This window comes from Octopus bimaculoides, chromosome 1 (assembly GCF_001194135.2).
Source record: "Octopus bimaculoides isolate UCB-OBI-ISO-001 chromosome 1, ASM119413v2, whole genome shotgun sequence".
Classification (NCBI taxonomy): domain Eukaryota; kingdom Metazoa; phylum Mollusca; class Cephalopoda; order Octopoda; family Octopodidae; genus Octopus; species Octopus bimaculoides.
The window spans coordinates 108027019-108042119 of record NC_068981.1 but is presented as its reverse complement, the minus strand read 5'-3'; the positions used below and the strand labels follow the sequence as shown (position 1 = coordinate 108042119).

At 32.1% G+C, this 15101-nt stretch overlaps 1 protein-coding gene across 2 annotated transcripts in view; it reads right to left on the bottom strand.

The window, feature by feature from the left end:
• The window catches only part of LOC106883738 (pre-mRNA-processing factor 39), a 44065-nt gene that overhangs the window by 18873 nt on the left and 10091 nt on the right, over nucleotides 1-15101 (bottom strand). The window contains exons 3-5 of one of the 2 annotated variants that reach the window (XM_014934852.2): nucleotides 13074-13199; nucleotides 5520-5629; nucleotides 4684-4851 (exon numbers count right to left, since the gene is read on the bottom strand). In XM_014934852.2, the coding sequence (XP_014790338.1) occupies nucleotides 4684-4851; nucleotides 5520-5629; nucleotides 13074-13199 (404 nt within the window). Of the gene's footprint in view, nucleotides 1-4683; nucleotides 4852-5519; nucleotides 5630-5777; nucleotides 5993-13073; nucleotides 13200-15101 lie in introns of those variants that run through there. The other variant, XM_014934853.2, reaches the window with a different exon arrangement.

Below are 15101 nucleotides of genomic sequence, written 5' to 3'. Positions count from 1 at the left end.
CAAACTTTGTATGAATCCATACCTCGTAGAATTCAAGCTGTAATTATTGCCAAAGGCGGTCCTACCCCATATTAAAATAAATTTGTTTGAAATTTAAAGGTGTTTCCATTATTTTGTCCAACCCCTGTATGTGTGTGTGTGTGTGTGTGTGTGTGTGTGTGTGTATGTATGTATTAAAGAAAACAAAAATAAAACAAATGTTAGTATTCAACAGTTGGTTCAGTATGCTGGCTACAAGAATTTCTGTCCAAGAAAGTTGTACATCATCTCCCTCTTTCTCTCACAACCACTCTCTCTCTCTCTCTCATTACTCCCATTGCCACTATCAACACTACTACTTTTAATAAAACATCATCAACACTTCCTAAATTTCTTTGTCTCTCTTTCTCTCCCTGTCAGTCTTTCCCACCACCCTCACCGTCTCTATGCCTATTATTACTCTCACCCCAGCACGAAAAAGTGTCATTGAACAGTGACAGGAGGTCAAAGTGTGACACAAACACACAGAAATTAGTTTGCGCATTAATGATATTAGATATGTATATATGTGCATTCACATATATAGAGATATTTATACGCTTTTGTATATTTAGGATTTTTTGCTTTTTACTATTGTCTGTCCTTTTCGTCACAATGTACAGGGTGCAATGGGTAAATCGTTGCCATTTTATATTTTTAATTTCGCACATGCGCATTGTTTCTTTTTGGTTTTGTCAACTACAGAGTATTGCAGGGTGAGTTGGACACCACCTGTGAAAAACACAGCACCATGATGCAATTCACTCTGCAAGAAATTTGGACACAACATGCTGTACTGCTTGGTATTCGTGCCGGAAGCTCCAATATGAACAGATGGTGAATACACAGAACAACTGTTGGTTTGCCATGTTCCCAAAACAGGTATCGAGAGTGATGAACATCAAACATCCAGTCAACATCATGTTGTTTGGAGTGATCACTAATGATGGTGACATAATGCCTCCATTTATCTTCCCACACGGCCTCAAACTCAACATGGAGGCCTACATCAAGTGTTTGGAGGAGGTAGTGTTGCCCTGGGTCAAGAGGGTGGCTGCTCGAAAACCCTACATCTGGCAACAGGACTCGGCACCATGCCACACAAGCGGGAGAACCCAGTCACAGCTGTCAAGACAATTTCTGCAACCACAACCTCCCTAACACCTGGCCATCTAATTCCCCAAGCCACAACCCTCTTGATTATTATGTGTGGGGTGCAGTTGAATGAGAGACCTACAAAACCCCTTGTAACACCAAAGACGAATTGAAGGCAAGGATTATGGCAGTATTCACCAACTTAAACAAGGAGAATATCCAGAAGAGTTGCAGGAGATTCTGAAGTCGTCTGGAGGCCATGGTTAAAGCCAATGGCAATTTTATTGAATAAATTTACTCTATTTCAAGATATTTTTATGTAATTTTGGTAAATACATCTGTTAAAAAGAGATGTCAGTGGTACTTTCATTTTGGTGTAATTTAGATAGTATATTTACTGCACCCTGTATTTAAACCAGGAACAGATTTCTGATTAATATAACATTCCTGATGATTTAGGCGTACACTTATAAAATAATTAGCTAGCTAGCTGACTTAATTTAAATTATATATTACAATTATTGTAATTATATATTTGGCAGTGTTTATGTTATTGAAACAGCTGTTGAGCACAAATTATGAATTATAAGAAAATTAAGCTTTTCTGTGCTAAGTATGTCGCTATTAAAGATCATTTTAACTTTATATATATATATATATGTATATGTATATATGTATATATATATATATATATATATATATATATATATATATATATATATATATATATATATATACACATACATACAAGTTGGTCCCACTTGGATTTACTGCAATGTAATGATCTATTAATAACTGAGCTCTTAATTACTATGGATTTATTCTTTGAAGTTTATCAATTACACACACGCACACATATCTAGTGATGCTCCAGTATGATTACACTCTAATGACTGAAACCAGTAAAAATATATACATATATGTATAATTTTTTTGTTTATTTAGTACATCAAAGTACTGTGGCTGCCTAACAAAGAAACTATAACTGCTATTCTACTCCAATTGTAAACAAAAGCATCAAACACTTTTCAAACTACACACTGATACTGAAATTATTATTAAAATTAAAACAAGACCTTCATAATGCATAACAAATGACAGCTGGCACCAATGACCAAGTGACCATTCAAAAACACAGCAAACAGTGACTGAACAAGAGTAAGGTTTGGAAATGTTATGTTATTTATCTTACAAGTAAATTATGTACAGCTACAAATTTATGCTACGCAACAGCATAATGAGAACTAGGGTGCTATAGAAAAATAAACTCTTCCAATGTAACAGGCATGAGCTACTAAAATAATTTAGTAAGACAAATAGTTATGGATCCAGGTAAAATTAAGACAAGGTGCAATGACTATATAGAAAAGTTGTTGAATTTGGAGAATGGATGGCAACATACAGAACCATTCTAGAAGCAGTAGAGTAGATAACCAAGAAGATGAAGTGATAAGTGAAGAATGGAAAGGTAAAAGAATAGGCTGCATGAAGTTAAAGTATGAAGAAAATGACAGATCTGTAGACTGATGTTGAAAGATGGTAGTAATCCTGTGGATTAAGAGGTGAGTACTGTCATGTCTTTGTATAAAGGAAAACACAATCCCCTTCCCTCCACTGTGGCTCATATAGAGTAATTAAGTTATTGGAGCATCAAATTACCGTGTTTTCCGGTGTATAAGCTGCTATATTTTACCTGGGAAATTAAGTGTGTGGCTTATAGAAAGGTGCGCCTAATGTGTGCATTTTTTATAAGTTTCAAGAGGAAAATAATTTATGTCTGAAGATCAAATGACTCCACTGATTTTTTTCAGAGGAAAGGTCAGTTGGTGAACAACATGAAAGACTTACTGCTACAGTACATTGGTGCCCGGAAGAAAACAAAGCATATTTGTTTTGTTTTACCATCATGTTTTGATATTGTTATTTTTAATCTAACAAAGACTTTAATATTGACGAAATGTGTTTGTTATTGATTATAGTAAGATAAAATCATAACATCTCATAGTTGTGTTTTATAGACCGGAAAATACAGAAATGTATTAAAAAGAATCTTAGAGATGATGACATGGAAGAAAATGAAGATGAAATGCAGTTTGTATTTATGTGATGGAAAGGAACACTTAATATAAATTTTTAGTGTAAGACAATTCAGTCACAGGTGAAATACAAGAGACAGAAATGGTTAAGCTTGTTGATCAAGAGAAAGTTTTCAATACCATCTATGTGCAGTGGTGACATGTATATTAAGAGTCAGGAGTGGAAGAATGGTTAGTTTAGAGTGGTCAAGTATGAATTTGAAATGAAAATTGGAGTACATCAAAGGTTAGTATTAAGCCAACTACTGTCAGTGATTGTGATGGTGCTCATTCAAAGCATTAAAAAAAAGTTTATCATGAGAGTTGTACTATGCAGATAACTTCATATCAATAGTCGAGTGTATGAATGGATTGAAGATGAATAGGTGAAAGAAATGTATGAAGGCAAAAGGTTTGAAAGTGAATATCAGGGAAGTGGCAGCGTGCAGGAAGAGTACTGGGTGGATTAATTAAATATGTAGTCATAGGAGAGGGTTTGTAACTGATGTAGCTGTTGCACTGAAATGTAAGGTGTTTTGAGAGAAACTGCAAAGATAGAGTGAATGATGGCCTAGATTTTAGAAACTGCATTCAGATGGAAAGTGTGAGAATATTTGGTTACCTAGAAGACATTAAATAGACAATGTGGGATATAACTCAGTGATGGTGATTAAAACGAGATGAACAAGGAACAACTTCTATGAACAGAGTGGTGTACTAATGAGGAGGGGTGTGTCACTGAAATTGGAAGTAATGGTGTATGTTGTAGATGGGAATAGAACCAGCAAAGGGTGTTGTGAATAGAAATGGGATGAAATAGCTGAGTCATCAGCTCAAGAAGGATTAAAGTGACTTGGTGAGAGGAATGATGAAAATGAAAGTGGAAGACCGAGAAAGATATAAAGGAATGGAGAAAGAATTGAAGACAAGACAGAAGATGTAGAAGACAGAGCAAAATGAAGACTTGAAGATTGCAATGGGCCTGCAAGCTAAGCCCAATATGAAAATGGTCTTATGACACTTGCACATCGTTTTGTATGTGTGTATATCCACATAAACACATGTTCACATATGTCCAACCCATGCAAGCATGGAGAAAGAAGACAAAAATGATGGTGAAACACAGTTTAGTAAACAAGTGAAAAATCAAAAGTCATTAGAAACAAAGAAATAAATAATCTGAAAACTTAGCCAATTAGAACACATACATAACAATGCAAAGAGAGGAAGAGAGGAAAGAAAAAATGCAACAAGGAGACATTAGTAAGAAATTTAGTAGCTTGATACATAATCACTTAAGCAAGAATAAGACTATTTAACAAATCATTATTTTTAACTAGCCAGGAAAAAGTCTATTTTAATTATCAAAATTCCTACTTTGAGAGTTTGAAGATCAAACTACTAAATGCATGTGATTATAGTGTGTGTGTGTGTGTGTGTGTGTGTGTGTGTAAAGACTTTTTTTTTTTCAAAATGCAAGAATAAATGGATTTACTTGTCAAAATGATGACTGTATAGTTGGAGAGGAATTTTCAGCAGTTCATCATATAAGCGCATTACATTTTGCAAGTTTTTTTGTTGTTTTTCCCAGTGAATAACTGAATCCCACAAGCGATCAGCACGGAAGTCAGTACCAGCAGCATTCAGAGCTTTTCTGTATAATCTGTAAAACAAAAGCCAAAAAGATTAACTGCAAAGAAATTTATGCACCATTGTTTTGGTTATTACATTAAAATGTCTCCCTGCTGTTACCATCCTTTTTCATTACTCCTATCATTGTCTCCTTCTCTCCACACTGGCACTTGACACTCTTATTTCCTACTCTGAGTATCTATTGCAGTCAACCTCGTACAAAGGTGAGGCTTTCCTTTCATCTTGCAGGATACAAGACCGCACAAGTGCAGGTGCAATGATAAAACATCTCTTGGAAACTCTGTAAAGTGATTGATGAACAGGCAGAGATAACAAAGTTGAGAGAACCTTATACTCCTATTTTGTTGAAAACATGGCAACTTCTAGTGTTGGTGCCACAATAAAATGCACTCTGTATGCTGTTACATGACTAGTGTTAGGAAGGGTATCCAACCATACAAATTATGCCAAAATAAAACATGAGTGAAATATGGTCTCCAACTCATCTCCGACTTGCAACTTGTTCTACTCATGCCAGTGTGGAAAGTAGATGCAAAATGATATACAGTTAAAATATCTTAGAAAATATATATTACATTAAAAGTATTGAAGAGAAAGCAATTTTACTGAGAATTAAAAATATCAATGTTTGAAAAATCATACTGCAAAGTCATGAAACTTAAGATTAGCACTACTTACTCCTGAATTCTCTCAACATTTTCACACTCTCTTGATTCAGTAACAGAAGAGATGTAATGAAGCCAAAGTTCTACACTTAGAGGAATAGCCTTTACACCACGCTCAAAGACCTGGAGAAAAATAAGTAACAGTTACAAACCAAGATAAATCAAGCCCTGCAAACAGGACCGAATAGAATAAAGTAGTTGTAAAATGTTGAAAAGTAAATGGGGTAAAGTCGAGCAAGCCGAACAATTGGAAGTACAACCACGTGATTACCGTCGTCAACGAAGCTCTCCTGGCGACTGGCACAGTCAAACAGGGACAGTTGACGTTCATCTGTTGTTGACCCTGTAGTATTAGGGATTTTCTTGCTGCAAATCCATAGCCCTCCCTAGCAGTGGACAAGTTCAAAATTGTGAAATCTCACAAAAAATCTAAATCACGATTTCAGAGACCCTCACATCTGCCAGGTCTCCAGTAGATTCATTATGTCTGCAAAGAAAAATATTACATAATAACACAGTGAGAGCTTGATTCTAAACTAGGCACCTGGCATGAAGCAGGAAATAATCAAAGATCTGTGTGTGTGTGTGTGTGTGTGTGTGTGTATTCATGTATTATAAATTGGGCATTCTCTAAAAAATATTAAAGTTATGAAGTGGGTGGCAAATATCAAGTTACTTGAAACTAAGTGTGTAAACATGTAAAACAGCATGTGAAAATATGTTTAAGTTATTAAGTTTAGAATAGAATGCATCAGTTCTGAGGAACTAGATAATAATAATACTTTTAGAAACATTGTATGCTAAAAAACGTAAAACCATTTTAAAACCAAAAGATGTGTCTTTGAACTTTACTCTATCGATGTCAGCATTTCTAAAAACCTTAACATCTTTTTGTACTATGTGATATATTTAGGCAGTAAAATAGAAGACTCAGAGCATTTGACAAAATGCCAGTGGCATTTTAAGTACAATCCTTTATGTTCTAAGTTCAAATCCCACTGAGGTCAATTTTGCTTTTTGTACTTCTGAGGTCATTAAAAAAAATACCAACCAGTCCAGTACTAGACTTGATTTAATATTCCTATAAATGCATTCTAAATGTCAATGGAATTGTACTAGAGTTTCTATTTTAGTATTATAATCTTCTTGCATATTATTCTAAATGGTAAAAACTTTTCTTTATTCCTATGCACCTTTTTCATATATTTGGAGTGTTTAGACATGATGTGAGTTCTTGGGTGCCTTTAGCAAAGTTTACTGGATTGCAAGCATTCAAACCAGATCACCACCACCAGTTCACTCTCTGTCCAGATTTTTCCTGCAGACATTGATCTACATGTTAGACATGGCATCAGATGTACTGATCTCAGAAGCCTGAGACTCTGCTCTCCTTTATCCTCAAGCTTTTAAATATGCATATATAAATACATTAAGTATTTCTTTATACAGTTATTTCTGTGTAAATTTGAAAAGAAAAAAGTCAGTGGTGATTATGCAAAATAATTCATATAACCTACATGATTACAACTTACTAAAATAGTATTTAGAATTATGTTTCAAGTATAAAGAGTTGTTGTTGGATCTTAAAATACAAGATTATTACCTTTGACAGAGCAATTAAAAGAATCTAAAGACTACAGACAAGTACAAATGAACAGATATGTAAGTACTGTCATTTGTCATTACTAGCATTTTCTCAAGAAACCAGGAAAAACACCTTTAAGTAACAGACTAATATCACATTCAAATGAAATCAGAAGATTTATTACATAACTGAAAATGAGAACTTGCACTAAAGGATTTGGAAGAGGAGTAAATGTTTTCTATTGTAAATACTGTTTCAAGCTGTTTGAGGATTTTTAGGTCTCTCGCGTATATTTTCAAGAGTCGAATTTTCTAAAATTCAAAGTTCAAGATAGTCTAAATCAGAGATAAATGGAGAAAGAGTTTGATATTGTTAACTAGAAATGTGAAACTGGAAATCTATGTCTTCAGTCATGTAAATAATAATATACAAGAGAAATTACTTATGGATAAAAAATATTTAATTATTATCAGAATTATGACTACCCTCTCTCATAAAAAAAAAAAAAATAAACCAACAAAAAAGCTGTTATGTGATTGATCAACCTGCTAAAACTACCAACCAAATTTCCATCAAACTGCACCTTGCTGTTTTAAAAAATGGGAAAACACACTGGACAATAGTCTCGGATGGTGCATTGTCTGAAAATCACAAGATGAGATGTACACAGCTGGAAGGTTTTTTACTTGGAGTCTACTTGATCAGGGCTGACACTGAGCTAAAGAATAATAGATTTCATTTACCAAGGGCATCCAACCACATGACTTGCTTCAACAATTTCAAGTTTCAAAACAATACATTAATGGTTATTTTATACAGATCTTCAATAAATTATAGCTAGATCAAAGTTTGTTCACTTATCCAGCATATTTAATACTCATTTCATTCAACAGGAAACCTTTTTACAACAAAGCCAAATTACTATTTTCTTTTTTACATGCACAGTACGTTTTCTTTAAACGAGTCAAAGAGGTGGTTTAATCAATTGTATTAAAAGAGCCTTTATGCAGTCACTCAATTGCCTAAAAATAGCTGTTAAGCTTCCCTTGGAGACACATATGCCAGAAAAAAAAAAATGCTGCTTGATCAGAAATGCTCAGGGGATATAAAAACTACCAATAAATCTTTTGTCAAGTCTGAAGGGATGAAAGACAGAAGAGAAAATTGAAGAATTTCAACTCAAATCTACAAGGTACCAAACAATATATAACAAAGCATCTAATCTGCCCCCCTACTGCTAATAAATAACAGAATGTGTAAATACACAACATTAGTACTCAGGCTTTTTACTCCCTTCTAGGCCAGGATATAAAAAAGATTTAGGTAAGCTGATTATTTTTGCTGATTAAACCTCCCCTACAAAATACTGAAATGGTTCAAATATAACTGTACATATAACTATGGTTATTAATACTGTTCACACACTTGAGGTTCAAGTTGTAGTTCATTTGATTAAGATATTCAATAAAAATTCCATTGAAATTAAATATACTTGCATAGTGCAGTATCTAGAGCATGACATATTCAGAACACAAAGTACATAGAGAGGACAAACAAGAAAGGAAATATGTTCATATGTTAATTCAATACATTCTTCAATGTGTTTCATTCATTCATCAATCATAAAATTTATACAATAATCAGTTGATTTGATGATGTAATCAGACTGTAAGGTAACCCTTGTATAATAGATTTATTCATTTATAAAACATGTGTAAGGGTATACTGAATAAACATATCTCCACTCTTGTTTTCCTAAATACACTGTACTATGAATATATATTTGTTGAAGGTTAATTTAGGATTCAGCACAGACACATTAAAGTGAATGCAAACATCCATGCTGATAAAATTATAAAAAGTATTTGTGAGATGGTATATGAGTCAATGTCATATTAGATGGGATATAATTGAACTAATTCATTGTAATTAATTAACTTGGATAATATGAAAATGAAAGAGCCGAATTGATTTAGTATCCTCAGCCGCTGGTCTCTTTAGCAGGCATTTGGAAAATGCAAAACATACCAAAACCTACATCTAATATCTATACAGCTACATGGTACAGAATCATGGACATTATTCCAGAGTAATTTCAGATGGGATACCTTGATTGAATGCTCCAAGTATTCTGGATTGATCACATTTGACAAACTTATTTGCCAGATGATCATTCAGAAATAGAAGTTGTGTCACGTAAACTGAATAGCTCATTCATGAGTGCTGTCAAACTACTTACATATTTCTGACAAACAACAATGGAAAGTACACAAAATAGGGCTGAAAAGGATCCAAAAATATTTGCAAGAGAGGCATTAATGAATATATCCTAGTTTCAGAATAGGTACAAGGTGTGGAAAACCATCTGACTTATACCAGTATGGAAAATTAGATGTAAAATGCTGACAAACATTTGACAGAAAAACCAGCAGACATAGAAGGAAACTGCTTATGTCTCACCTCAGAAGAGAGAGAGAGAGAGTAAGAAAAGGAATGAAAGAGAATGGCTTAACTTTGCTTAAAGGAATTATCATGATGATGCAGGACTATCTAGAGTAGTGGTTCTCAACTAGGGGTCGATATAAGATTTTGTTAAAATTTATGTGCAATAAATTGGTTTACTTCTACAATACACAAAATATTTTAATTTTTTTATCTACAGCGAATGGTTATGGAGGTCCAGTAGAGAAAATAGGAATCAGAGGGGTTCATAGGCAAAAAATTGAGACCCACTGTATTTGATTCCTTGTTGTATGAAACACTATGCCAGAATTTACACAACTGCAAGTCTACTTTTCCGATTATTTCATCAAGCATGCATCATCTCCCTTGAAATGTTTGTTTACTTTCAACTTTAGAGTGGCAAACCTTGGAACAAGATAGTTTCATTTACAATATTGGTGTGGATTAATCTAGGATTGAAAAAGTCAAGAGTGAAATTAGAAATATAAAAATGTTATTCAAATATTTAGTCATGAGTGGTATGTACTAATTAAAACTTTTTTTGGTATTTGGAAACTGTAGAACATTTCACTATGTATCAAAATCTACATTTAATATGTATACAACTATATGGTACAGAATCATGGACATTATTTTATTTTTGTCACTATAATTTAAAGTCAATAGTCTCTGTTAAGTCTTCCATTAAACAAATTATAAATTTAAATGTAATATTTCCATATTTCTAATCACAACGAGCAATTCTAGTGGAAATCTGCTCATTAACCTCAGGTTGAGAAATTGCAAAATCAAATGTAAACAGATTCTTGATTAAGGTTAAGTGTAAATTTAGATTAGTCAATATTAAAAAAAAATGTGAAGAAAGAAACTAAAAAAAAGAAAGATTAACCCACCTATCAAGAAAAATAGCTATAAAAAAAAAAGATCTCTATACATTGAATAGTCAAAAATTTAACCTATTAAAATAAAATAATAAAATCAATTATGAAGATCAGATTTCAGAAAAAGCTAGAAGAAATATCACAAGACTAAATAGTATTCATTTACATTAGTGAATCTAATAAACTATATAGTGCCTGTCAATAAAATCACCGAGACCAATACTTCCACTCGGAATTTAGAAAAAAGAGAAAATCCCAATCCAGTGTAACTGGTTTGAACATTAATATTGCTAATATTGAAGGCAACTAAGATTACAAAAAGGATAATAATGAAACACAACAACTGAATAAATGCCGGATTGAGACAATTTCATAATTGCAGGTAATAATATCTATTGAAAATTTTTACTAATTAACAATTGAAAGGAAATCTTTACAAAAGCTACTGAATAAAACATAATAAAACTTGACTACTAAGAATAGAAAAAGCATTCTACCAACTGTTGATCTACTGAATGACAATGTTTTCTGATAAATTCTTCACTATCATTATCCTTTTCAACACCAACTCACCAAATTAACTCCTTAGCATTTAAACCAGCCTTATCTGACCCTAATATTCTACCTATTCCATGTTTAAGTCAGCCAGATCAAGCTCTCAAACTTAACCTACAATGTCATTCTGTTGCATCTTTAAAATCTTAAAGCTACAAGACATGATCAATTCAAAACAATGTGAATAAATAAGCATAATTTGAGTGCTGTATATAAGCAGCTGAGCTGAGCTACTAATTGTAGGAGACTGGGTGCATCTTCTTTGAGAATGCAGCCATCAAACCACAAAATGGTCCATCAGTAGCTTAGAACTTAATTTTTATCTGACCCACTGAGAGGCTCTGTAATATTTAAATGTAAGTTTTTGTCTTTTATTAATTAGAAAGTTTATTTTGCAAACCTTCACATAATTGATTATTTTAGAAAGTAGAAAGTATTCTTGTTTGAAATTAGATCACAAAAGGGTTAATGCTTAAGGCATACACTAAATAATGGTGAGCCACAGCTAGACAGCTAATAGAATGTAGAAATGCAGTTTAATTTGACAAACTAGATATCTAATCAAGGATATTCAACAAGGAAGTTTGTAAAAATAATTTTCATATATTTACATATCTATAAAGTTGTTGGTGTTAGGAAGGGCATCCAACAGTAGAAGACAAGCCAAAAATGAAATTTATGAACAAGATGTGTGCTTTTAACCTATCTGTATCAGAACTCTAAATAAAAAACTAAATTGGATCATGACAATCCATCCAACCCATGTTAACAAGGAAAGCAGATGTATGAATATCACAGGATTACTAATTCTCTGCTATGACATTATTTATCAACCCAGTTTTACTCAGTTTCTTTGAAACTAATGTTTAAAAAAAACTTACAGAATAATTTTAGGCATAGCCATATGGCTACAAAATTTGCTTCAAAACCACAGTTTTGTGTGCAATTACTGTGCAACACACTTGAGCAAGTAACTTCTAGTCTAGCTTCAGATTGACCAATGTCTTTTGAGTGGAATTTAATTGGCAGAAACTATGTAAAAGTCCAGGTGTGTGTGTGTGCTATCTGATTGAAAAAGATTGATAAAATAAATATTGGGGAGATGAGTGACTAAAATACTGAAGTTGTCCACATTATGGCCATAGCTCAGTGACTATAACCAGGAAAAGGGGAATTCTCTTTTTCAATTTCAAAGAGAAACATCTGAAATAGTGGAACCAATTTATTTTAACTAAAACTTACATGGTAAATAAACAATTACTGCATAAATTCTATTTTTAAAAAATTCCATTCCGTAGATGAAAATGGCTATGATATTACTATAATGTATATTTTACAAGGCTAGCAATTAGTGCAATGTCCTAAAAGTTTAAACTCTGCAACAGAGTTTGACTACTTATAAAGAATACAATCTTGGTTGCAACTGTTAGGCATCAAACAAAAAGAGCAACCACTCAAGGCCAGTATATAAGAATGAAAAACTGAAGACTTGAATATCACATTTTTCTGTACTAAAACAGAATTATTAGAGCAACAGGATAAAGGTTAGAACTATAAAATAAGAGATTCCTACTTATGCACCACCTAATTTGTAAAACTACTTAACTCATTGAAATTGAAGGCTACTGATGTTTCTACACTGCAGATGGTAAGAATTATTTTTATAAGATATAAATAATACAAAAAAGTCGTGTTATTTTGTAAAATTATATCAAAAATTAATCTCACTAGACAAGATATAGTACATCTGAGGTGAAACCAGCCTTTGTTTTAGCATAAAAGATGGGGTACCCAGTTGTTTAACAGGGGTTAGATATGAAGGAAAATCTATCCCCATATCATCAGTTATATACTATATAAATACACTTATTTGAAATGAAGTTGTGTATATAAACACTTCAGTGGTTAATCAATGTAAATATTGTCTAAAGACTATTTTCTAAATAAAATAAATATTTGAACTTAGTAATTAGAAAGCATTTTTAAAAACTAATTTTGTTATGCAATTATTTTTCAGAATGTACACATAATAGAGGATTGTTGAAATTAATTTCTCCAAATTTAAGAAAAAATTAGAACTTACTGCAATTGCTTTATCCACCTCATCATTTTTCTTTAGAATATCAGCAAACTTTTTCCAGTAACCATAACAATATGGATAATGATCAAAGAAAGCATCAAATGCTTCTTGCGCATCTTCAACATTATTCTGTGATAAAAGAACAAAGTTATTTTAATTTCAATAGTTAATGAAATACAAAAATCTTCAATCAAATATATTTAAGATTTAAATGGACAATACATGAAACTTGTTTTGTTGACACTAAAGAAAAAGTCTAAAACACACTTATAATAATGGATAATGTTGTAACTGGTTATTGTTAGTAAAAAGGATTGATCCTAAAATGAACACTAACTGCTTTCCATTGTAGTTGAAAACATTTTCAATGAGATAAAATTTAGATTAGTCAATTTATCACCCAGGTTTGCTAATTTTGTTTGTAAAAATGAATTTAAAACAAAGTTGATTCAAAAAGTAATTCTTTATTGTGAAAACCTAGCTAGAAAAGAAATGAAATATTACTAGAGTAAATTTCTAGTTTTAAAACAATAGAGAGTAATTATAAATGGCAGAAAGTCAAATGTGAGGCCTAATTGCTTTATAGTATAGTGTTATGACCATGTATGTTCTAAATTCATCCCTCAGATTCCATAAGATTAATATAAATTTCTGATCTGGCACATGCATGGCTGTGATAAGAAGCTTACTTCCTTCCCAACCAATGATTCAGGGTTCAGTCCCATTGTGTGGTATCATGGGCAAGTGTGTTCCACAATAGCCTCAGGCCAACCAAAGCCTTGTGAGTGGATTTGGTAGATAGAAACTGAAACTTGAGAACTGGTGTTGGGGTGTTTACATCCCCATAAGTTAGCAGTTTGTAAGAGACCAGTAGAATTGGTACTAGGATTAAAAAAAAAAAGTTCTGAAGTTGATTGGCCACAGGCAAGTGATTGAAACAAGTAAAAGATAGATTTTTGCCCCTTTAGTTCAATATATTATTATTCTATAAATAACTGATGAACACAAAGTGCATTCCCTAGAAATTATATAAAATTTCACATTTTAAGACTGATTCATTTTTTCTGAATTGAGTGCAATGAAAGTAAGTAGCAATGTATAATATCATTTTAGAACAAACATGGAAATTGTGAATTTATTTATGTATTGCTATACCCACTAGGAATAACCTTGACAGTAAGAGTGGGGGAGGTAGTGAGCAAAACAAAGTCAGATAAATATAGTTTGTATAACAATTAAATAAACAAAACTGTGACATTTCTATCAAACTATTTGACATCTGGCTTTGTAAAAAGTTAGATTAATATGAAGGGTTAATTCCTATTGTATAGGACCTTAAGGTGTCAATTTTTATATTTATTAAAATTAACATGTAAACAATAGTTTAAAAAAAACACAGAATAAAATGTTAAATTTAGATACCATACTGTAAATATTTACTACTTTATAGTTGGATAAAAGCAGAATCCATTATTTTTTACATGAACAAGGATATAGCGACAAAATCTAAATGTAATAAGTTTTGCAAAATAGTAATAGTCATTTGAAAAATGTTTCCTTTGAGGAAAACATTTTTCTATAGCTTATTGTTTTTAATATCATGTGATGCTTTATATTTCTATAAAAAATGCAACAAAAGGTTGGTGAATAATTGAAGAGTTTCTATTATACAAAATAAAGTAAGCTATGTGCTTTCACCATATGCTACTCATAAGAAGACTAACAAAAAATAACAAAATTTATTCAATGAATGGATGAACAATTCAGTGGAAACTTTCCACAAATTAAACAAATCTGTTACTCTATTAAAATAACCAAATGGAAAGACATTTAGAGTTCAAACTAACTTTCAAAGTTATGAGCTGAAAATGATTAATGAACTCTTAAAAGAAACAGAATGGAGGAGGACGAAATCTATCAAACATTCAAGACAAACATGAAAGCTCCATATAAATAATTTGAATAATTCCTAATAAATAAACTGCATTTAAAATTAAAATAAATTATGTGGTTTTATATATATATATATAG